Below are 26,118 nucleotides of genomic sequence, written 5' to 3' on the forward strand. Positions count from 1 at the left end.
TTTGTATTTTACTGATTTTTTCCCTGTAGTTGATATCTAGTCTCATAGCGTTGTCGTTGGAAAAGACACTTGATATGATTTGAATTTTCTTAAATTTACCAAGGCTTGATTTGTGACCCAAGATATGATCTATACTGGAGAATGTTCCATGAGCACTTGAGAACAATGTGTATTCTGTTGTTTTTGGATGGAATGCCCTATAAATATCACTTAAGTCCATCTTGTTTAATGTTTCGAAAGCTTGTGTTTCCTTATTTATTTTCATTTTGTATGATCTGTCCATTGGTGAAAGTGGGGTGTTAAAAGTCCTCTACTGTGATTGTTACTGTCGATTTCCCCTTTTATGACTGTTAGTTTTTGCCTCACGTATTGAGGTGCTCCTATGTTGGGTGCATAAATGTTTACAATTGTTATATCTTCTTCTTCTTGGATTGATCCCTTGATCATTATGTAGTGTCCTTCTTTGTCTCTTGTAATAGTCTTTGTTTTAAAGTGTATTTTGTCTGATATGAGAATTGCTACTCCAGCTTTCTTTTGATTTCCATTTGCTTGGAATGTCTTTTTCCATCCCCTCACTTTCAGTCTGTATGTGTCCCTAAGTGTGAGGTGGATCTCTTGTAGACAGTGTATATACGGGTCTTGTTTTTGTATCCATTCAGCCAGTCTATGTCTTTTGGTTGGAGCATTTAATCCATTTACATTTAAGGTAGTTATTGATCTGTATGTTCCTATGACCATTTTCTTAATTGTTTTGGGGTTTTTTATTGTAGGTCTTTTCCTCCTCTTGTGTTTCCTGCCCAGAGAAGTTCCTTTAGCATTTGTTGTAAAGCTGGTTTGGTGATGCTGAATTCTCTTAGCTTTTGCTTGTCTGTAAAGGTTTTCTCTGTCAAATCTGAATGAGATCCTTTCTGGGTAGAGTAATCTTGGTTGTAGGTTTTTCTCCTTCATCACCTTAAATATGTCCTACCACTCCCTTCTGGCTTGCAGAGTTTCTGCTGAAAGATCAGCTCTTAACCTTATGGGGATTCTCTTGTATGTTATTTGCTGTTTTTCCCTTTCTGCTTTTAATATTTGTTCTTTGTATTTAATTTTTGATAGTTTGATTAATATGCGTCTTGGCGTGTTTCTCCTTGGATTTATCCTGTATGGGACTCTCTGCACTTCCTGGACTTGGTTAACTATTTCCTTTCCCACATTAGGGAAGTTTTCAACTATAATGTCTTCAAATATTTTCTCAGTCCCTTTCTCTTTCTCTTTTTCTTCTGGGACCCCTATAATTCGAATGTTGGTGCGTTTAATGTTGTCCCAGAGGTCTCTGAGACTGTCCTCAATTCTTTTCATTCTTTTGTCTTTATTCTGCTCTGCAGTAGTTATTTCCACTATTTTATCTTTCAGGTCACTTATCCATTCTTCTGCCTCAGTTATTCTTGTATTGATCCCTTCTAGAGAATTTTTTATTTCATTTACTGTGTTGTTCATCACTTTTTGTTTGCTCTTTAGTTCTTCTAGGTCCTTGTTAAATGTTTCTTGTGTTTTCTCCATTCTATTTCCAAGATTTTGGATCGTCTTTACTATCATTATTCTGAATTCTTTTTCAGGTGGACTGCCTATTTCCTGTTCATTTGTTTGGGCTGGTGGGTTTTTGCCTTGCTCCTTCATCTGCTGAGTGTTTCTCTGTCTTTCATTTTGCTTAACTTACTGTGTTTGGGGTCTCCTTTTCAGAGGCTGCAGGTTTGTAGTTCCCCTTGTTTTTGGTGCCTCTCCCCAGTGGCTAAGTTTGGTTCAGTGGGTTGTGTAGGCTTCCTGGTGGTGGGGAGTAGTGCCTGTGTTCTGATGGATGCGGCTGGATCTTGTCTTTCTGGTGGGCAGGGCCACGTCTGCTGGTGTGTTTTGGGGTGTCTGTAGCCTTATTATGATTTTAGGCAGCCTCTCTGCTAATGGATGGTGTTGTGTTCCTGTCTTGCTAGTTGTTTGGCATAGGGTGTCCAGCACTGTAGCTTGCTGGTCGTTGAGTGGAGCTGGGTCTTGGCGTTGAGATGGAGATCTCTCGGAGATTTTCACCGTTTGATATTACGTGGAGCTGGGAGGTCTCTTGTGGACCAGTGTCCTGAAGTTGGCTCTCCCACCTCAGAGACACAGCCCTGATGCCTGGCTGGAGCACCAAGAGCCTGTCATCCACACTGGTTAGAATAAAAGGGAGAAAAAAAAGGAGAGAAACAGGAAGATAAAATAAAATAAAATAAAGTAAAGTAAAATAAAATAAAGTTATTAAAATAAAAAATAAAAAATAATTATTAAAAAAAGTTTTTTAAGTAATAAAAAAATAAAGAAATAAAAAAAAAGAAAGAAAGAAAGAAGAGAGCAACCAAACCAAAAAACAAATCCAGCAATGATAACAACTGCTAAAAAAAATACTAAAAAAACCCCCCAAAAAACAGACAGACAGAACCCTAGGACACATGCTAAAAACAAAGCTACACAGACAAAATCACACACAGAAGCATACACATACACACTCCAAAAAGAGAAAAAGAAAAAAATATATTTATCATTGCTCCCAAAGTCCACCTCCTCAATTTGGGATGATTCGTTGTCTATTCAGGTATTCCACAGATGCAGGTACATCAAGTTGACTGTGGAGCTTTAATCCGCTGCTCCTGAGGCTGCTGGGAGAGATTTCCCTTTCTCTTCTTTGTTCACTCAGACAGGACGGGGTTAAAGGAGCAGCTGCTTCGGGGGCTCTGGGTCACTCAGGCCACGGGGAGGGAGGGGTACGGATGCGGGGCGAGCCTGCGGCGGCAGAGGCCGGAGTGACGTTGCACCAGCCTGAGGTGTGCCGTGTGTTCTCCTGGGGAAGTTGTCCCTGGATCTCGGGACCCTGGCAGTGGCGGGCTGCACAGGCTCCCGGGAGGGGAGGTGTGGATAGTGACCTGTGTTTGTACACAGGCTTCTTGGTGGCGGCAGCAGCAGCCTTAGCATTTCATGCCCGTCTCTGGGGTCCGCGCTGATTGCCGCGGCTCGTGCCCGTCTCTGGAGCTCTTTTAAGTGGCGCTCTTAATCCCCTCTCCTCACGCACCAGGAAACAAAGAGGCAAGAAAAAGTCTCTTGCCTCTTCGGCAGCTCCAGATCTTTTCCTGGACTCCCTCCTGGCTAGCTGTGGCGCACTAGCCCCCTTCAGGCTGTGTTCACGCCGCCAACCCCAGTCCTCTCCTTGGGATCCGACCGAAGCCCGAGCCTCAGCTCCCAGCCCCGCCCGCCCCGGCGGGTGAGCAGACAAGCCTCTCGGGCTGGTGAGTGCTGCTCGGCGCCGAGCCTCCGTGCGGGAATCTCTCTGCTTTGCCCTCCGCACCCCTGTGGCTGCGCTCTCCTCCGTGGCTCCGAAGCTTCCCCCCTCTGCCACCTGCAGTCTCCGCCTGCGAAGGGGCTTCCTAGTGTGTGGAAACCTTTCCTCCTTCACAGCTCGCTCCCACTGGTGCAGGTCCCGTCCCTATTCTTTTGTCTCTGTTTTTTCTTTTTTCTTTTGCCCTACCCAGGTACGTGGGGAATTTCTTGACTTTTGGGAGGTCTGAGGTCTTCTGCCAGCATTCAGTAGGTGTTCTGTAGGAGCAGGTCCACATGTAGATGTATTTCTGATGTATTTGTGGGGAGGAAGGTGATCTCTACGTCTTACTCTTCCGCCATCTTGAAGCTCCACTGGCCCTTTGGCTCTAGGGTTTTTAATCAAGGCAACTGAAAAGGTGAAATTGCTTCCCTGAGCACATACTATGTGCTGGATACTATTCTGTGGGATTTACAAGCCACAGTGTTATGGATTGCAAAAAGATCGTTTTTCTGCAAAAAGTTCTCTGCTGAAATACTTAACTTACATTCAGTAAAACACATAAATGTTCAGTGTAAGCCTAAGTGTATCAAGTTTAAGTTTGATAAATTTCTACATATATATTTGTTTATTCATGTAACTACCATCTAGATCAAAGAGTGTTATATAAACTATTTCAGCCTGGATAGGTTACCTCATGCCCTTTCCTGCTCCTTATCAGTTCGTCTGTTTAAGGTAACCACTATTTTTACCCTCATCACCATAGAGTAGTTTTGTCTGTTTTTGAGCTTTATGTAAATGGAACCATGTCATACACACTATTTTTTAATTAAGTTTTCAAATTGAGATATAATGTATATACCCTAAAAATTCACATTTTAAAGTGCACAATTCAGTGTTATTTAGTGTATTTACAAATTTGTGTGACTATCACCACTGTCTAATTCCAGAACTTTTCATCATCCCCAAAAGATGTAGCCATTAGTAGTCACTCCCCCATCTCCCCCACTTCTACCCCTGGCAACCACGAATCTACTTCCTGCCCCTATGGACTTGTGTATTCTGGACATTTCATATAAATGGAAACATATAACATGTGGCCTTTTGTTACTGGCTTCTTTCACTTAGCATAATATTTTCAGGGTTTATACATGTTGTATCATGAATCAGCAAATCATTCCTTTTTACTCCTGAATAATATCCCATTGCGGGAATATACCATATTTTGTTTATCTGTCCTCAGTTGATGGAAATTTGGGTTGCTTCCAATTTTAGGCTGTTATGAATAATGTTGCCGTAAACATTCATGTACAGTTTTTTGTGTGGGACACACGTTTTCAATTCTCTTGAGTATAGACCTAGGAGCGAAAAGCACATCCTCGTGTGCCTTGTTTCTTCTGATCAACATTATGTCTGTGTAATTAATTCATTTGTGTTGTTGCATGTTGAAGCAGTTCATTCTTTTTCATTACTTTTTAGGATTCTATTCTATGAACATGCCACAATTTATCTATCTCCAATTGATGGACATTTGGGTTGTTTCCAGTTTGAGGCTATGGTGAATAATACTGTTGTGAACATTCTTTATATGTCTTTTGGTGGAAAAAGCACTCATTTCTCCTGGGTAAATACACAGAAGTGATGTTGCTAGGCCATCCTTCTTTATCTGTCTTTCCGCATCGTTCCAGCGTGCTTATTCACGTTGGTGCTGGGCATGCCCTTGGCTTCTTGCCGACCTGCTGCAGGAGTACTTCCCTTCCTGGGCAGACATTTAGGACTGACTTTTCTTCTGTCTAGTCTCTCTGAAAAGCATCTTGTAACAATCCTCTCCTTCCTTATATACTTTTTCTCCTGTTGATTAACGAAGCAGAGCTTAGCTCATGCCTGCCTATGGCTCATTATGTTTGTACAGTTACCACCAGCTTGAGAGCCGAAGATGATTTATAATGGTGCATTACCTTACAGTAGTGGTCACTACAGGTTTTGAGGGGCCTAGGTCCCTCTTAGAATCTGATAAAAGCTATAGGCCCTCCCATAGAAAATGTACACACGCACACACGCACAATTTATCTTACACCTTTGTGGGATTTGTGGACCTTTGTGAATCCCATCCAACTGTGTGTTCTTGGTTCCTAGGTTAAGGATCGTCTCAATTTTGGGGAATTCCCTGGTGGTCCAGTGGTTAAGACTTCCCCCTTCCACTGCCGGGGGCACAGGTTCAATCGCTGGCTGGGGAACTAAGATCCCACATGCCTCATGGCATGGCCAAAAAAATGAAATGAAATGAAATAAAATGAAATAAAATAAAGTATTAAAAAAAGAATCTTCTCAATTTTGTAATGCCTTAAAAATATGTCCTCTTCAGCCTTCCCCTTACTCTTTAAGATCTTCTATTCCAAGCTGTCATTGTCAACTGATGTACACATAGGAAGGACCATATAGTCACAGATATAAAACTGGCTAATACAGAGATCCTGATCTCGTTGGCAAAAGGGGTAAGAATTACTAGCACTTACAAAGTCACTGTTATTGTTGTGAAGTCCTCATTCTTTCAGTTCTGCTAGCATTTGAGAACTTTTCTAATTTTATCCTTCACCACTCCTGTTCAGCTCCTTAACTGGAGATTAAAAAGGATACATTGCAGTTGAACTGGACCCTCCCAGCCTGAGAAGGCGCTGCCCTGGCCGCAGGTGCAGCTGGCCTCTGAGTGGGGTGTGCCTGCCTCCAGCTTCCTCCCACCCCAGGAGCCTTCCCCTCCTCAGCCTGGCAGACTTTCCTGTCTCACATTTTCTTCATGGATAAATAATTGGGTGCCACTCAGTCACAGAGTTCCATGGAAAAGAACGTGTGTGGACTAAATGAAGTGGCCAATTAAGTAGTCCGTAATAAGTTAGATCTTTTTCTTGGAAAAATGAAAATTTTTTGTTTAAAAAAATTATTGGCTTAAAATTTTTATAAAAGTAATAAAAAGCACAAAATGCAAATCATTTTCCCTCCTCTGCAATGCCCATTTCCATTCCTCAAGGTTAATAATTTATCTTCCTGGAGTTTTTATCAAGCGTGGTGTAGATTTGTTTGTTTTTACAACCCTGAGATCACATTATGCAGTGTGGTGCAGCTTGCTTCTTCCACTTTGCAGGGTAGCACAGACATGCTTCTGTGTATACGCTGCATATGTGCTGTTTTACTTTCCTCTTTTTTCGTCTTTCTTTTTTAATGCTTAGTCTCCTTTACTTCCTCGTATTTAGAGCAATGAGTTGGTACCCTGACCTCCAAAGAGTACTAATAAGTATTTTTCTTATAACTATGAGCTCATGGACTTTAACATATTTGATGTGCTTTAATACAATTTAGTCATTAATCCTTATGCACAGGTGGCCTCGTTCTTGTTCAAGGATGAGGCTTGTGAAGTCCTCATTCTTTCAGTTCTGCTAGTATTTGAGAACTTCACAACAAGCCTCATCCCTCTTCAAGTCCTTTTGATGTGACTCAGTCTGTGTCACTCACTTTCAGGTGGGACAAGGTATTCCAGGCTGTTCTTTCCTCCAAATTAAAATTAAAAGTTTGGAGTAAGCCTCAATTTTATTGTGTGGCATGTTTAGGAAAATGTGTCTCACTAGGTTTAACCAGATCTCCCAGGTGCACCCCTGGGTGTGCCTTATCAGTCAATCACCAAATATGTGTGAGAGCCTCCAGGTGCAGTGAAGGCAGCTAGAGCCTGTTATGTAACTGACAAGTCACCCCGTCTAACTCTTCCTCCCAGACCAAGCAAACCACAACCCAAACAACAAAAACAAATCCTTATTATATCCTCAAAGTTTATCTCTTTTAAAAAATTTTTTAAATTAATTAATTAATTTGTTTTTTTGGCTGCTTTGGGTCTTCATTGCTGCGTGCGGGCTTTCTCTAGTTGTGGCGAGTAGGGGCTACTCTTGGTTGCGGTGCATGGGCTTCTCATTGTGGTGGCTTCTCTTGTTGTGGAGCATGGGCTCTAGGTGCACGGGTTTCAGTAGTTGCGGCACATGGGTTCAGTAGTTGTGGCACATGGACTCTAGAGCGTGTGGGCTTCAGTAGTTGTGGTACACGGGCTCAGTAGTTGTGGCTCGCGGGCTCACTAGTTGTGGCTCGCAGGCTTAGTTGCTCCGCGGCATGTGGGATCTTCCCAGACCAGGGCTCGAACCTGTGTCCCCTGCATTGGCAGGTGGATGCTTAACCACTGCGCCACCAGGGAAGCCCAAAGTTTATCTTTTATCTTAAGAATATTTATGGGACGCCACTGATCCATAGAAAAGTAAGCAGTTGAGGGCTGTCTACAAATCTACTGATGCTTTGTTGCACAATAACTTACATACAATCACATTCACCCATTTTAAGTGCTCAGTTCAATGAGTTTTGGTAACAGTTGTGCAGCCAACACTATAATCATACGTCTATCACCGCCCCGCCCTCCACCCCCCCCAAAATTCTTCTTGCCCATTTGCAGTCAATCCTTGTCCCCAGCCCAGTGCCAGGTGAACCACTGACTTTCTTGTGGATGCTCTAGGTTTGACTTTTCTAAAATTTTATATAAGTGGCATCACATGGTGTATAGTTTTTTGTGTCTGGCTTCTTTCCCTTAGTATATGTTTTTGAGATTTATTCATGCTCTTGTGTGTATCAGTAGTTCAGTCCTCTTTTTTGGCTCAGTAGTATTCCGTTGTATAGATATACTACCACATTTGGAGTTGGGTTGTTTCCCTTTTTCTGTGGCTATTATGAATAATGTTGATATGAACATTTGTGTACGAGGCTTTGTGTGGATGTGTGTTTTAATTCTCTTGAGTAAATACCTAGGAATGGGGATTGCTGAATCATATATTCAGTATATGTTTAACTTTTCAAGAAATTACCAAAACGTTTTCTCAAGTAGCTGGACCATTTGCTTCATACCATGAATGAGGGTATGTGTATATGTGTGTGTACCACGGACGAGGCTTCCGGTTGCTCCACATCCTCACCACCGGGATATTGTCATTCTTTTTTATTTTAGCCTTTCTAGGGGGTGTGTAGTGGTATGTAACTGTGGTTTTAATTTGCATTTCCTTAATGACCAGTGATGTTGAGCATCTTTTCCTGTGCTTACTGGCCTTCCATGTATCTTTTTTTGGTGAAGTGTCTGTTCATATCTTTCGGGTTGTATGTGTTCTTTTATTGCATTGTAAAAGTACTCTCTATATTCTGGATCCAAGTCCTTGTTAGATATATGTTTTGCTTTTGCAAGTTAATTTTAAGTTGAGTTTTGATAAGAAAATGTCCAGTTCATCTATATTTTATTTGAAATACAAAAGATACAATCTTATCCAAGGAAAATAATAATACCTCTTAAGCACAACTTGGTAATCATGTAAGGGAGAGAAAGAAAGAGAAAAGTAAAGAGAAAGTTCAGAAAAGAGATAAAGGAAATATTGGGGAAAGAGTAAAATGAGAGTGAAAGGAAGAAAATGATTAGGAAAAAAGAAAGAACTAGACAAAACCGAAAAGAGAGATGGAATGAGAGAGAACCTAGGAAGTGAAGGAAGAGGACAACAGAAAAATTGACAGTTGTGGAGGGAAAAGGAAAAATGAAAGGAGAAGACACAAAAATACAGGGAGAAGAAAATGCCTCCTGATGCTTTGATTTCCCCTGCCCTGTCTTCTGCAGCAGCTGCTCTGTCACCCCGTCTTTCAGTTTCCTTCTTCTGAAAAGCAGGCTCATGTCCAGCCTACTTTCTGCATCTTCCCAGTTCTTCAATATCTACTGCTCTTACTTCCAAACGTGCAACATAGCTCGGTTATGTGTGTCCTTTCCACCTTCAGTGTATGAAAGCACAGACTCTCAAGTTAGTGGTGTGTGTTTGAATCCCAGCTCTGCCGCTTGTTTAACTCTGTGACCCTGGGCAGAACCTAACCTTCAGCCTCCAGTTTCACCATCTGTAAAATGGGAATGATAGTAGGACCTGTCTCTTATTTTTCTGTGAAGATTAAAGAATCCACGTGGAACTCTTATCATAGTGCTTGGTACATAGTGCTTGATCATTCAGTATTAGCTGCTATTAGAGAGAGAGTGTGTGTGTGTGTGTGTGTGTGTGTGTGTGTGTGTGTGTGTGTGTTTTGTGGGGAGAGGGTATTTCTTGGTTATCATTCTTTAAACTTTAGTTTTCTGTTCATCTTCTTTTCATCTGGGAGTACCTTATGAAATTAAAAAACTTAAGTGACAAAATATCACAACAAGCATCATGCTTCGGAAACTCTGAGATATAATAAACACAACTGTATTTGCTCATCTGGAATGTAAAGTTGGAAGTAATAATAATGGATATTTATGTAGTGCTTTAACTTTGAGTATTTTAACCTAGTACTGACAGATATTTAATAGTGGAAGACTTATAAGATCCAAGGCTGCAATTTTCTGGTCTCTGTAATAGTGAGATGCCAGACCAATCCACAATGTGATAAACTCAGCTGGGGCAGGTGAGCCGTCTGAGCTTTTTATCAGTAAATACTAGACATGAACTCTACCCTTTCATGCCAATCATCTCTGCCACAATTCCCGTCATAAAACAGAAAGTAGTAAGTAGTATTTGGAAGGGGCCGTCTTCCCAATGCAAGATCCCTTTTACAGCATTTCTCATCTGCCTCTGCCTGGACACTATTGTAAAAGTTCACCTGTCTGTGATTAATTTGTGTTTTTTGGACATTTCCAATTGCTGGCAAGATTTGCCTTACATTGAACTAATTGATAGTGAATTAGTATAGAAAAAAATGTCTTCCCCTTTTTACATGTAGACCTTCAGCTTTATAAAGTAAGATTACGCCTACTGTTTCTTTCCTCTGTTGGTCAGTGTTTTCCAGTTCCAACCATTGTTCTTCAAACAACATGATTTCTATATTATGCCTGCTTTCCCATTTGCCCAACTTTGGATACAGGCTATTTTGTCAGGATGCCACTTAAAATGTGGCAGCTATAATTGAGCCCAACATTCTAGACATCTATAATTTTTTTTTTTTTTTGGCTACATGACATGTGGGATCTTAGTTCCCCAACCAAGGATCAAACCTACTCCCCCTGCATTGGAAGCACAGAGTCTTAACATCTGGACTGCCAGGGAAGTCCCAAGGTGTCTATAATTGAGCCTAATATTCTGGATGTGTCCCTGCTTCTCTGGTTGGGGCTCCATTCTTCCATGAGTAAGTCTAAAATGGCTCCATCAGTTTTCCAGCTGCCACATCACGGTATTCATTTATTATATTTGGGGTGAGCATATACTTTATCATCTAGACCAGGACACTTTTGAGAGTGAAAAAGGACACAATTAATAATTAGGCTCAGGTAACAGGCATAAACCAGAATTGTCCTGGGCACACAGGGCTGTATGGTCACTATAATTATATGAAGTTGAATTCAAGTCTATCACATACTTAAGCAGTTGAATTTTTTGAATTCAACATTTCTGAATGTATGTTTGTTTGAAGTTTAATTGTGTTGATATTTGTCCTGTAGAGATTGTTTAAAATCTAGATTTTTGTCTGTCAAATTAGTTATTCCTCCCCAGTCTGCGCCATCGGAAAATTTGATGCACACCTTTCCTGCACATCCTTCCCAGGCGTTGGTCATGTAAAAGGTGCCTGCCCCAGATCTGCAGCACCAACCCATCTCCAGTTTTAAACTGAGAACCACGATCTTAGTGTGTTCCCTTCTCAGGTATTTGCATTTTAACAGGATACAAAAAAGACTAAAACCTTTCGGAGCAGAAAGAACAGAAATCTAATGATTGTTTCTCAGGCAACTTGGCAGGTGTTTCCTCTGCAGATCCTGAGCATCTTCCATGTACCAGGTAATAGGTTGTGAACGTAGAGTTACATGCAAACATATTCACTAATGAAAGATACCATTTGATGGATAGGTACTGTAGTAAAGGTAGAGGTCTAATAGAGTGGGGGTGAAAAGGAGGAAGATATATTTAAAAGGGCATCTTCCTGTTTCACTGTAATTGGCTATATAAAAATTTGATGGGGCAATTAATAAAAGGACGGTTTTTATTTCAAAGTAAAAGCTGGACTTCAAAAGTAATTATAGAGCAAAAAAAAGTTCCCTTGGTTGTCTCAGTTTTCTCTCCTCTTGGCCACAGGATTCCTTCCTTCCTCTCTCCCTCCTCCCATTCCTTTCTTCCTTCCTTCCCTTCCTTGCTCCCTCTCCTCCCTCCCCCTCCCCCCTCCTCCTCTCCTCTTCTCTTCTCTTTATATTTATTTGTTTTTGAAAAATATTTTGGTTCCCTTAACCCTAACCTGTATACATGTATAGTCCTCTAGAATAGTGACTTTTAAACACTTTAAAAAAAAAAATTTTATTTATTTATTTATTTATTTATTTATGGCTGCGTTGGGTCTTCGTTGCTGCGCGCGGGCTTTCTCTAGTTGCGGTGAGCGGGGGCTACTCTTCGTTGCGGTGCGGGGGGCTTCTTATTGCAGGGGCTTCTCTTGTTGCAGAGCATGGGCTCTAGGCGCGCAGGCTTCAGTAGTTGTGGCACACGGGCTCAGTAGTTGTGGCTCGTGGGCTCTAGAGCTCAGGCTCAGTAGTTGTGGTGCACGGGCTTAGTTGCTCCGTGGCATGTGGGATCTTCCTGGACCAGGGCTCAAACCCCTGTCCTCTGCATTAGCAGGTGGATTCCTAACCACTGTGCCACCAGGGAAGTCCTCAAACACTTTTTATTGCAACTCTCAGTATGGAATACTGTACATTTCACATTGTAATCCAGCATGTACACACACACACACACGTACCCCAGAAACAAGTTTCTTTTTTTTTCAGAGTTTAAAAAAATTTTTAATTTTATATTGGAGCATAGTTGATTAACAATGTTGTGTTAGTTTCAGTGTACAGTGAAGTGATTCAGTTATACATATACATGTATCTATTCTTTTTCAAATTCTTTTCCCATTTAGGTTATTACAGAGTATTGAGCAGAGTTCCCTGTGCTCTACAGTAGGCTCTCAGAAACAAGTTTCTTGAAAAGATTACTTGCTATTGCAGTGTCCTCTATTTCTCTTCCCTTTCCTTCCTGTTCCATTCAATTCTATTCCATTCCATTCCATTCAAAAATGGCTGATTGAACCAAATATAAATTGACTTGAAACCTGGTTTTCACAATTACAGTTTTTAAAACACTTCTCTAAAGTTACTGTCCATTGACGGCTAAATTATTTGTAGAGATAGATGCTTTATGGTTATAATAATCAACAAAAAGCTAGTCTCACTTGGGCATAAATCTACAATAATAATGATGATTCGGACTTTATGATCTTTTTTTGTTCTTATGGGTAAATATCTGCTCACAGAGGACCTAGCACAACACACTGATTTTGTTTTGGTTCTTCCAGATGAGAATAACAATTAATTTAGTAGCTAGACAATGAACAGTGAGCAATTCTTCAATCTAAATATTACGTAAGTCTCCATTACATAACTGTAGCATGGCATAAAATATCCTGTGTTCGACTTAAAAAAAAATTTAGGCCAGGAGTTATTATTGCAATGCTAAAACTGGTTTAAAAAGCCTATCTCTGTAAATTCAATTTACCTGTCTTAAGAATTTAGTTGTTCAGCTATTCGAAAATTAGGACTTACCAAGTGGAGGCCTTGAGGCCATAAAATTCCCTGCCCACTGTTTCTAGCTTGCTGCTTTGTTACTTCTATTAAGTCATAGTTACAGATACTCAGATAGTCTCTTTTTCATACATTTTGGGGCCCTTATAGGAGAAATTCAGCATCTCTAGAAGTGTGAAACCAGGGAAAGCTAGACTGTCATGTTGTGTGTTTTAATTTCAGTGAATGTACCTAAATGCACTTTTTTAGCATGTATCAGAATTTTATTCTTTTTATGGCTGAATAATATTCCATTGTAAATGTATACCATGTTTTGTTTATCCATTCATCTCTTGATGGACATTTGGATTGCTTCTACTTTTTGTCTATTGTGAATAATCCTGCTATGAACATAAGAGACTCAACTTTCAATTCTGTTATATACTCAGCAGTGGAATTGCTGGATCATATGGTAATCTTATGATCAAATCTTATTTTTTGAGCAGTTGCCATACTGTTTTTCATAGCGGCTGCATCATTTTATATCCCCACCAACAATGCACAAGTGTTCCAGTTTCTCCACATTCACGCCAACTCTTGTTATTTTCTGCCCTTTTAAAAAAATTAACTGTCCTAATGGATGTGAAGTACATGTATTTTTTTATGTTTTAATTTCATAAATACGGAGTGTCTTCTATGAAATTACGAAGATGGGCTTTGGACAGAGATTGATCTGGATTAAGTCTTAAAACTAGTTCTGAGACTTTAGGATAGTTCTTTAAAACGTTTAGAGTTTTTCTTTCTTCATTTATCAAGCTAATGGTTACCTCAGAGGGTTTTTAGAAGAATTAAGTGAGGGAATGTGACCACCCCTGATACGTAGGAGACACTATAGCAGTGTATTATATACTTATAAATGAAAATACAAGTAAACATATATAAAATATATTATATATGTAAGTATTGTGTATGTGTGTGTCTATATGTATAGACACACACATTTATGTATGTATAAATTTACTTTCATTTCTTTTCTTTCAGGCTTGATATTTGTGTAATGGGATTTGGAGACTTGTATTTTGATTTTGGAATCAGTCTGCTTATTACACTTTGTTTTGATTATCACTGTTAATATGATAATTTGAGGATGGGAAAATTAATTGAAAAATTATACATTATGATGTTCTGATAGCGAATTCTACTTACGTCTAATGTAATGGTTTGCTTAATGCTAAAATTTAAAACTTGACAAGAATGAAAATTAGCATTGGTGCATTTGGATTTTATTTTTCTGCCTCACTCCAAAGGAAGCAAAATATAAAGTTTCATTTGTTTTTGAGTATTTAGCCATTAATCTAGGAATCAGATAATTAATGTTTTTGAGACTAAGATTTTATAACATTCCTATTGATGTCTTACCATTAATTGCGCATGTGGCATATTTCCCATGAGAAAACATAAATGTTTCTTTTGAAGTATTACAACTCTTTTATATCTATCTATCTATCTATCTATCTAGATATCAGATATTTATGTATCTATGGATGTAGATAGATAAAGATATATATCAGAGGATCTCAGTTCAAATTCCAGCTCAATTCCTTACCAACTGTGTGGACTTAAGAAGAGTCTCAGTTTCCTTCTCTGGAATATGGAGAAAATAATCCTGGCTAAATCTCAAGGATGTTGTGAGGATCAAATGATCTTTATTATCAATATGTAGTACTCTTAGTTCACAAAGTGCTCCATGGCAGTAATCTGTAATGAGCAAACCAAGTATGGTATTTAAAAATATTTTTTTATTTGTACTTTTGAAATTTTTTTGGAGTACAGTTGATTTACAATCTTGTGTTAGTTTCAGGTGTACAGCAAGGTGAAGGAGTTATACATACACATATATCCACTCTTTTTAAGATTCTTTTCCCATATAAGCCAGTACAGAGCACTGAGAAGAGTTCCCTGTGCTATACAGTAGGTCCTTACAAAGTATGGTATTAACATCCCTGCCACCAGGGGGCCAGACAGTCACTTGTCAGGGCTTTCAAGCATCCTATGTGTGGTTGAACTTGTTCATATTTATAAATTATTTTAATCTAGAGAGTCTGTCGTGAATGACTAAGGCAACTCACTCTGAAGTTTTGCTTCTTTATCTCAGAGAAGGGAAAGGTTGGATTTTATCTCGGGCCCCTTCGAGTTCTAACATTTTCATAGTCTACAAGCCTGTAATTACAAAAGGCCATTTCTCTCCCTCCTGAGTAGTAAAATAGCTGACTTTTGCCTAGAGGAAGTTATCCTGTAATAATCCATGGTCGTCCAGCCATATATTGTGATAAATTTTAATGTTTGCTAACAACTGCAATAAATTTTCTTTGACCTTTGTAACATTCTAGAGGACACTTTCCCTCTTAGATACCCTCTCTATACTTGCTTTTGACTATGATCAAAGGAGTAGATGTTTGGTTTGAAATTTCCATGCATAAACAAAACAGACTCCTTTTAAAAACACACTCTAAACATAAAGAGTTCTATACACACACTGTATTTCAGGATGCATTTCTTAGAGAAACTGAAAAACCAAAAGAGAGCTACAGTTATATTTTTGGCTAATGAATGTGTACCTCTCCCCTGACCAACTCTGAATTCTAATTGCTGGCGTCCAGTGGCCCCTTGTCTGCCTGTCCCTGACCTTAGGGAGAGTTTTGTTACCACTTTCCATTTCATCATTGGGAAGGTTCTGTTGTCTTCATGGAATTCTGCTCCATCCTGTTTATATGAAAAAGAGAAAAAGAAAAGCTCCTCCCTCCTCACCTTTCTCCATGTGGAGATAATAAAGCCCTTGGCAACCATGTTCCCTGTAATCAGTATGAGGTAGTTTTACAAGCTACCATGAAAGAGCCATTTGTTGAATGCCTGCTTTGTGACAGGCATTTGCTGATGGTTTAATATGTCTTGCCTCATTTAAATCTTACAACATCTGGGGAATTCCCTGGCGGTCCAGTAGTTAAGACTTTGCCTTCCAAAGCAGAGGTGTGGGTTCGATCCCTGGTCAGGGAGCTAAGATCCCACATGCCTTGGGTCCAAAAAACCAAAAACATAAAAACAGAAGCAATAGTGTAACAAATTAAATAAAGACTTTAAAAATAGTCCACATCAAAAAATTAAAAAAAAAATCTTACAACATCTTCTGGAGGGAGGAGAAATGAAACAAAATTTTCTTTCCACCATTACCAAAGGAAATTGCTGGTAGCTACATAACTTGAACAGTCGTATATAATAGCCCAGAATGGAGTCCTATAGACAATTTCTGGGGTGCAGAAGCTGCCTTAGATACAAATATTTTAGGAAGTACTTGTATACATACAAAGCAAAACATTTCCAGAACTATTTAGTGAGGTATTGTGAGTGGAGGTTTAGACGGGGTTCTTTCCAGACATACATGGAATCGCGTGAGAAGGTTAGTTCTTTGATTTACTGGGTTGTATACCAGGGATTATGTGCTCCATACCATTTGAATGGCTTTCATATTTCTTCCCTCCACTAGCATTTATTGGCAGGTTAAAGATGCCAGCAGATCTTTTAGTTTAACATGAACACTTCTGGGAGGCTTGATTTCCTTCCATGGTTGTAAAAAAACAGTTCTAATTCTGAGACATTGTTTTTAGCATATTGCCTGACTGAACATAGCCCATTTTGTCAAATTTCTAACATTTCCTAAACTTATGTGATTCTGTGAAATTGCTGGCCTTAAGGTTAAGCTTTTAAAAAATTTAACTCAAATTACTTCCTTCTCTTTGTGCTTTTGGTGTTTGCTCTATGAAGTAAATCTTTCCTTTTTTATTATTCTTTGAGTCTTGAAATGCTGAAAAGATTGTTGTTACCTAGTTAATAAATGACACTGAGCAGGTTTCTAATTAGAAAACCCCCCAAGACCTTTTTCCTAGCAGAATATACATCTCTAACTTTGGAGAATGAGCAGACTAAGGGATTCTAGAGAGCTAGTTCTAGAAGCAGGGTGAGGAGGGTGAATAGCTCTGGATTCCTGCATGCCAGAGAAACACAGGCTTTTTGTCAAAGGCTGCATCCATGCTGGTGCTAGTGATTGCTTCTGCATATTTTAAAAGATATTACAAGGTAATGGAGATTTCACCCTCTGCTCCCTGCCGTGCTGTTTCAGGGAATTCAAGAACTGTATAAAAAAACACATAGTGGTATCTTAAAACAAAGGGGCGAACACCTTGTCATGAATTGGGCACTTTTGGGTTTAATCCAAGAACTCTACTTATTGAAGCTCTTTGCTGAGAGCTCTGTAAGGGTTTAGTCACCTCTCAGTGAAGCTATCACTGAATGAATGAAGCAATATTGATAATAATACCTTACATTTAACATTTATTATAGGCCTTTCAAGTTCACAGAGTAGTTTCACAGATTCTCTTTTTTGCGCATCTCAGCAGCCCTATGAATTAGGCGTGGCAGGTATTATTAATGCATTTATTATGTAGTAAATTTAGAATCAGACAAAATACGTGACTAGTCCAAGACCAGTAGATTTTAAAAAAAGTTTTCCAAAGGAGGCAGAGAGAGAATTACACACACACACACACGCATGCACACACACACACACAACCGTCACAATCACCACCACCACAAGCATTTTTACAGACATCTGCATACCCTAGGTTCCCTCCCGTCAACCAAAATAGTCCTGTGATATTAGTTGCCACGCAGAGACAGATCGGTTATTTACAAATTGAGATGCCTCCTGGGGAATGTTGCTGAGGAGGACCATACAACTGAGGCCGTGAAAATGGAAAGGGCTGTGGAAATCTAAGCCTTAGTGTCTCAGACGGAGTGGATGGAAGCCTGTTTGGCCATCCTCGCTCTCTCTCTCCCTCACCCTTCCCCACCCCACACTAAGAGATAAGACCAAGCCTGTTGGTTCTGCTGCTTTCTTTTTAAATCTACAGCTACCCTAGAACTCCCATACGCCCAGATTCAGATCCTCCCTGTCTCTCATCATGCTGGCAGCTGGCTTTTGTGCTGGGTTTCTTGCCTCGTGTTCACATCATCCTTCACGTGCTGTAAGAGCTGAAAACTCTGTAGAAGAGTTGGGCATTTTCCCTGGGATAAAGTGCATACTTCTAACCTAGAACATGGCACTCTGCAGAGGCTGATTTCGGCCAGCCTCACCGACTTCATTTCGCGGCTGGGGCTGTCGTTTTCCAGCACGGTTGGCAGGTCCCTGGGCATTCTCCTTCGCTGCCCTTGTACCGGCCATGGGCTCTGGTTGGGACGCCCCTCCCCTCTGAGCATTTGAACCCTCTCCAAAAAAAAAAAAAAAAAAAGACTATTTCCTAATGAACTTAATTAGGAATTTGAAGTAATGGAGAAGAACACATTTTTTTTTTTCTCTTTTCATAGATAAAGGAAGTCAGAGGTAGAGACCGCAGATTATATGGAGTTCAGTTCTACTTGAATATGGACTTGTGTTTTTGCTGCACTAAACAATGTAGAGTTTGGCCACTTGCCTGATATAGGACAGTCAAAATAGCCTGCTGTATTAAATTGGGAGTACTCTTTTGGAGCTAACTGTAAACAACCTCTATATGTGAGCTTGAAAAAATTGTGTATTCTCTTTGTAGATACTAATATATAGGAAATATTTTCTAGGGCTAATTAAATATGTTGTCAAGAAAAACAGTTTTCAGGTCTAGTTATTTGGTCTTCACACCCTTGTGCTAAGTGATGATTCCTGTAACCTACTGTAATTCTAACAGTCTCTCAACCAACTTTCAGCAGTTAGAAGGTGTCTGTTTTCTGTTGGTTGTAAAATCTTTACTCATCCACATAAGTAACTTTTAGACCAGAAGTTAATAATGTTTTCTATAGCTTTGTATGTGTAGGTGGGAGGTAATCAATAGAACTTGTGTTTATAATTTACAAGCTATAGGAAAAAAGTCATTATTTCTTCTGAATTTGAAAAATTCCTTAAAAAATTTATGGTCATATTTCTTGGTCATGTGTGCCATTAGAACCATAAAAAAGTGAGCTATGAAAAGAGATCGTCTCATTTAATTTTATAATTAATTTTAAAGAGAATTAAATAGAATGAGTGCATACATAATACAGTCAAGAATGTGGCTAAAATGTATGTTTGAGCTGACTGAATTTCATTTCTGTGAAACATGCTTGAAAAATGAGAATGATTGTAAATATTAACACATCAATCAAAACAAGGTAAATTTGTTACATAGAATTCTTACAATTTTTTGTGAGAAAAATGAAAATAATGTTTAGATCTTCTCTGTCAATACTCCTTTATTATAGAATATTCGGAATTGACCTTTATTCTAGATTGTGTGTTATCCATTCCACAAATGTACAAAATCATTAGCATATGAAGGCCTTTGTTTAGTCAACCTTTCATTTTCCTCATTAAACAGAAAAAAAATTTGTTTTTTGACTTAGAGATATCACTAACTATATTATTCCACTATGGTTTCCTAACTTGATATTTAGTAGTAGAGTCAGGACTATAATCTTGGTTTAGTTTTTTGTTTTTTTTGTTTTGCTTTGTTTTCCCCTTATAACATACTGCGTCTCAGATGTCCACACCATGTTCACCCCAGGTATGTGGAAACTTGGGGAATAGATGACTGAAATGCGACTGCTTGATTACTGTGATTGTTTCTACTTCTTCCATCACTTTGGCTGTCAAAGATACATACCATGAATAAGTAATTAATTGTGCAAGGTCAGATAAGGCAGTGAAAGACACTAATCTCATTCTATTGACTTTCTAAGTCCAGGCACCTTATTATAATTAAGAAGTGCTTTATAATGATTACATTGGTTTGATTTCTTTATAAATCACACTAGCTATGATTTCCTATAAATTAATGAAGAAGGTGGTATTTTAACAGGCTAAATGATTATTTAAAAAGGATGTTATAGGGGTAATTTAACAGTTGACTGGGGTATGGGCTAGATGATGTTTAAATGTTATTTATACCCAGGGATTCTGAGATTCCAATGCTAGGCTATAAGGGAAATCTAAGAAATGCTGGTCTCCTTAGTTACAGTGTTTTTGTTTGTTGGTTTGTCATAGACTGCCTCTTTAAGGTGTGCCCTATGAACCGATATTCTGCTCAGAAACAATATTGGAAAGCCAAGCAAGCTAAACAAGGGAACCACACAGAGGCAGCCTTGCTGAAGAAATTACAGGTAAGGGCCGGCCTTCCATCTGTCTGGTTTAGGCTAGAACAAGTACAGCAATAACAAAAGATCTATTCTGTAGCTTAGTGATTTCACTAAATACACTGAGATTCAGAATAGATGTGGCAACACGTTAAAAGTGGAAAGGACTTTTAAGTTACAGAGTGTGACTACTGATTTCCTGGAGTGTAGGTAGTGCATTTCTGCTGTTTATTCGGGTGTGCCAGACTAATTCAGATATTCACATCACACTGAAAACCAATCCAGAATCTCTGCAGGAATACCAAATCCAGTTAGTTATATTTTACCTGACATAGTACCTAATTTTTTTGAAAGACTATTGGAAAAAAATTGAAAGTCTGTTGTTTCTGATTTGGGCTCTGTGTAAATTTAATAGAACTTATTTTGTGTCATTAAAATTCCTGTTACTTTCAAATTGAAACTGAATTTTGAGGCTTTTGAGATTTACCTACTATGTTTGGTTTCTCTAGCAATATTCCTTCTGAAAATAATTTTATGAGACCAAAGTGCCTAGTACTTTTCTGAAATTTCCAACATAAAAGCATCTCAATATATTTTGGGCTACATTTCAGCATGAAACTGAGAGATTTTTATCACACATTATGATCATGTATTTAATTATTGCCCCTCTTCTCCCAAAGCACCAAGAGTAAAGCAACCCGCCTATTTTAGTCTTGGTTGTATTCTTTGTTCCTAAAATAAACCTTATTTCTTTGTCAATTATTGTGCTCTGTTTTCTATGCTTCCACACTAAATATTTGATAATCAATTTATAGCATGCTGCAGAACTGGAACAAAAACAAAATGAATCAGAGAATAAGAAGCTGTTGGGAGAAATTGTGAAATATAGTAATGTTATACAAGTAAGTGTCTGTTTACTTTTGCTTAAAAGGGGTGAATATTTTGTGGTTAATTTGCATTTGGTAGGAATGCCAACCTGCATTAAAATTGGGGGATACAGTGGTTTGTTCTTTGGTGGGAATTATACAGTGTGATATTTTCTGTTGATATTCAGCACACCATTCTGTATGAATAAATCTGGTGCATACACATAAAGAAGTGAGCTTATCCAGATGTATGCACAAATTATTAAATCAAAAGGAAGAAAATGGGGAAAGCCTGTAACAAAAGAGCACTTTAGAATTAATGGGACTAACCTGTAACAAATGAAGCTTTATGTTTTCATTTTGTAGGGAAGAAAGTTTTCAAATTGTACATTTAGATGAGAACTGTCCTTGAGTTATTAGGTCTTCCATTTCAATTAGTACACACACTGATTTATCTCAGCAGCATTTCTTTCTTGTGCTTCACTTAGATCTTTTAGCTTTTTACTTGGGTAGTTGTTAATATATGCCCCACCTTGTTCCAAAAAGAATGTAAGGCATTTTCAAAAATGCATTCCACATAAGATAAAATATTAATAGAAATAAATAAGGCAACTGGATCAAAGGGAAAATAATGATTGCATGCATAAAATGAAGTCAAGGGTGAGGCATGTTTATAAAATCCATGTAGTAAAGGCTGATAAACTTTGGCTTGAAGCCTTTTTGTCGCTTGAGTAGCTATAAGGGCAGTGTAAAATATTACAGCATTCACAAAGAAGGTCCGTACAGAGAACTAAGTCAGAAGTTTGGAAGCACAAACATTCCCAGGAAGAAGACCAGAGAACTGTTTCTCCAATGAGCTCTCATAAAGAGGACACTGTTTAGTATAGCAAACAATGGCCCTAACAACTTCCTTACTGTAAATACTACAATGAGGTGTTTCATAGAGCTGTTTCAAAAAATAACATCCCCTGATGTTTTGTTATTGGCCAATGGCAAAGTGCCAGAGCACAGGACTGGCAAAGCGGTTCTCTGATGGTACAACAGGAGAGCCCTGGGTCTGCGGCTCCCTGAACATATGTGTGATACCTGTGGCTGCATGTCCCTTGGGCAGTCCTCTATAACTAGAGTTTCTCTTAACCAAGTTTTGATCCATACTAAGTGCCAGCGAGCAGAGCTTATGTTTCTTGTCAATAACCTGACGTGCAAATGTTTGCGTGGTGAGTTAGGGGCTGAGCCACGTTCTCTAACAGGGTAGATTCCAAAAAAAGTGGGGTTGGCCCATGAGGGTTTTCACTGGTTTCTGAGATAACTTCCTTCTTATATTGTGGATATTAAAATGACCATTCTTTTTTGAAATGATTGTAATAATAGGAAGGTTATTTGTTTTAGTTTTCTTACTCAGTAATGTCTTGGAAAGGTTTTGCCCATGGAATCCAAATAACCCGAACAGTGGTGCTTCTGCCCTCATCTGAGAAGGAGCGGGATTGCGTCCTCTTATGGAAGTGGCAGAGTTTATTTAGGATGGGCAAGCTGTCTCCTCACCCAGGGGGTGAGGGCTGTCTGCAGGCAGGGGTGTTTAATAATTCTAAGTGTGTTGGTGCATTGTTACAGGTCCTCGGTTATTCTTTAATATGTTCTGTTTTTGTGGCCAGGCAGGAATTGAGAAAGAATGTAGTTTGGGGGGACCTCCTGGTCTCCTTTGGAAAGCTTGGGTTTATCCTATTATTTATCAGTAGATGAAAATCATTCAGAAGTGTCCCCTGGTTTGTTTTCCTTATGTGCTCACTTCATTATGAAACAGAATTGGGGATGGAGGTGAGGAGGAACCCAAAGAAAGTCGGCTTGGAAAGATGGTGACTGTGGAGTCTGGAAAGAGCTTCTTTGTTTAAACTCTATCCCGAGCCGTGTTATGTGGGCACATGATATAAGTATAAACACATACATGCAATTAGCAGAGGAGATCAAAGAACAAAGGCAGTAATCTATATCTTTCTTCTGCAGCTACTGCATATAAAAAGCAACAAGTATCTGACTGTCAACAAGAGATTACCCGCTTTACTGGAGAAGAATGCCATGCGTGTGTCCTTGGATGCTGCAGGAAATGAAGGGTCTTGGTTTTATATTCATCCCTTCTGGAAGCTGAGAAGCGAGGGTGACAATGTATGTAACTATAAGATTAAGAGAAAAGCAGCACATTCTTAAAGACAGTAGTTCTTAGTAGTAGAGAATCCAGAAAGTGCAAAGAAAACAAATATAGTTTTCAATCTTCAACATATTATTTTTATGTTAATTTCTTTAATAGGTTGAAAGCATTTATTTATAGTACAAATTGTGCTCAGGAATCATAAAAAGACAAAGATCAGATTAATTTAAAAACATCTTCCAGCCAGAATTTGTGTGAAAGAATTTAAGTAACGTTAATATTGGCTGAGACTTTTAAGGGAGAGAGAGGCAGAGTTTGCTTCTCGGCCTATTCAGGAGGGAGCATGGCTGTAAGGAAAAAGAGCTGTGTTGCAGAAGATGGAGTCTATTCCTTTGAATTAATAGAGCAACACAGCAAATCATGACAATATGTCATTTACTGCCTCTGTAGCCAGTTGTTTGCAGTCTGTACATCTTAATAGATGTGTAATGAATGAGGAGTTATCGATTGGCAGTAGCTCATTGACGACAATACTTAAATACGTTGTGGAACGCGAGCATGTTGTAGCATGTGAATTTTAGTAGTTGCTAAAATATTTTCCTGCTACTTTATAGAGCAGAGAAAATAAAATTATGTGCAATGATTCAGTAGGATCAATAGTTAGATATTTTTGTGTGTAATAAATGAAGTAGCAGGTGACAGTCCCTGGCACATGGAAGATGCTTAATAAATTCTGGTTGACACCAAATACAGAATAACTTTCATAAATAGATGATTTTTACAAATACTGGGTCAGGTGATCCAGAAAAATAGTTGAGATTAAAAAAATGAACATAAAAATTCAAAGCAATATAAAAGTGTAATTATTCTGACAGTTTTCTCAATCAATACTGTGATGACATTTTAAAATGTATTGGCTGTTTCTTGTCTTAGAAATGTCTTCTGTTGTAGTGAATCTATTTTTTCCAGTGAATTTTGAAGTCCAAATTCAATTCCACAGGATGCAAGCTTCATGGTTTAATTTGGTTAATAAGTTATCTGATGATATCCTCCTTAGGTAAGGTTTGGGAGAAGCATGGCATGCAGAAATGTAATGCACTTTAAATCTTGTGTTGGATTTCTTAAAAATAAGTTCTCTTTTTTTTTTTCCTTTTGGCATCAAGTGATGTGTGCCGTGAGCATGACATATATTTTAATTTCAGTAGGTAGTTAATTACAATCAACTCTCAATTATTCAGGGACTGGTTATGCAGTTTATGAACAACCTGTGTGTTTGGATGCCCTGTTTTGTAATGCTCGTTCCTTTCTCCAGCGCCGCCCCCTGCCTCGCTTCCACTGAGTACGGTCCCTGTTGGCAGGTGGTCAGTGACTTTCAAAACAAAACGTCAAAACAAATAAAACCTGAACTCAAGCTCTAAAGGAATGTGATGAAATGATTGGATAAATTGGGGCCTTGAGATTAGCTGTGGATTTTATTAATTCATTCTGTCTAGTTTTTCATTCTATCTGTTCCTTTCCCTTCTCCCAAATGCCTTTACAGGCTCAAAGAGAGTTGAATGTAATGAACTATTTCAAATAATTAGTTGTATTGGGTTGTGAGGTGGGGAACAACCTACCACCCAAACATTCCATCTTGGTTAAAATGGACAATGTAATTGTTAAGTGCGATATAGAGATCCTCCTTATATAGATGTGCTCTATAAAGCATGGCTAAAGCAACCTTACACACTGCTTTTTGCTGAAATAGCTCACTGTTTTTGCTCGCCACTGTGTAGCTTTTATGTGTGATTAAGGTTGCTGTGAAAGCATAAGCATATCCACAGCCCTATATTTGCCATGTAAATAATTGTATCATAATGGTCATTTTCTTTGCTAGGAATAGGTAGCATTTTTCTAAAATACAAGCCTACTGTATTTTATTGAAGGCAATTGGAAACACTGTTATTTCGTAACAAGTGGTTTAATTACTGTTGATTTTCTTTAAAAACATATTAAACTTAGAGGAGGAAATTGCAAGGTTTAAAGGGCTTTAAAGTTTCTATTTTACTATTTAGCAATTAGTTAAGTTGCGATTTAAGTTATAAGTATCCACAAGATGTTCAGTGACCAAAATGAAATGTAAGAATGAGGCTGATGATAGTCTGGGGAGAAAAATGCTCGTATCCTCAAAAATCAGTGGTTTCTACCATTTAAGGACATCTTTGTCATTTATCTTATAGAATTTCGGGGTGGATAGTTTTGGGGGAAAATAGATTCATGGATCCCCCAGCTGTATAGAAGTCCTCACTTGCTGTTGCTCAGTTAGAAAGTCACTGGGGACAGCCTTGAGCAGAGTTCATAAATATTTCATTTTCATTTATCTTTCCATGATTGAGTAGTTAATTTTTCATTTAAAACTTTGATCTAAGAAGGCCTTAGTTCTTTACATTGGTGGTGGATTTTAAAGGGGAGAAAAGGCCAGATAATCTTTCAGTCAAGAAAAAAACACCAACCCTTAGGGAAAGAGTCTCTTTAAATAGCAAGTAGATTTTGCTGTTTTGCAAAACTAGACCCCTTGGAATTCTAGTGAAGGTGGACTCAATCCCTGGTGTTTTGATTTCTATTGCAATGTTCTTTTCACCACATCAGGTGCCACTTCAAAAGAAGGGTAGCTGCCAGTGGCATCACATTGCTCTTCATTTTCGGTAAAATCTCAATGTGAATCTTACATGGCTGTTAACATAGAATCAACAGACGTGCTTTTGGAATTGCAGTTTTTTAAAATGTTTGTGCACTAGGGTGAATGTGATATGGCAGAAAATTCGAGTTCTGTATTAACTATGTGACTTCTCAGAAGGCATCTGACCCTACCAGCGGATCAGGCTTCATGCCTGTACTCTTCTGAAAATATGACCAAGTTCCATATTTACCAAGTGATCTAAGTAGATGTGAATTCCCTGAAAATAGAGACTATTCATTACACACTTTTGTGTTATTCCTGGCACTTCTTACTGTT

General features: G+C 38.7%; 1 protein-coding gene across 4 annotated transcripts in view; it reads left to right on the plus strand.

Moving 5' to 3' along the window:
• Positions 1 to 26,118, plus strand: part of ITPR2 (inositol 1,4,5-trisphosphate receptor type 2) — a 524,966-nt gene that overhangs the window by 86,949 nt on the left and 411,899 nt on the right. For all 4 annotated transcript variants that reach the window (XM_082419574.1, XM_082419572.1, XM_082419571.1 and 1 more), the window contains exons 3-5: positions 20,026 to 20,141; positions 20,930 to 21,016; positions 22,982 to 23,140. In XM_082419574.1, coding sequence (XP_082275700.1) covers positions 20,026 to 20,141; positions 20,930 to 21,016; positions 22,982 to 23,140 — 362 coding nt within the window. The remainder of the gene's footprint in view (positions 1 to 20,025; positions 20,142 to 20,929; positions 21,017 to 22,981; positions 23,141 to 26,118) is intronic.

This window comes from Balaenoptera physalus, assembly GCF_965194825.1.
Source record: "Balaenoptera physalus genome assembly, chromosome: 13".
NCBI lineage: Eukaryota > Metazoa > Chordata > Mammalia > Artiodactyla > Balaenopteridae > Balaenoptera > Balaenoptera physalus.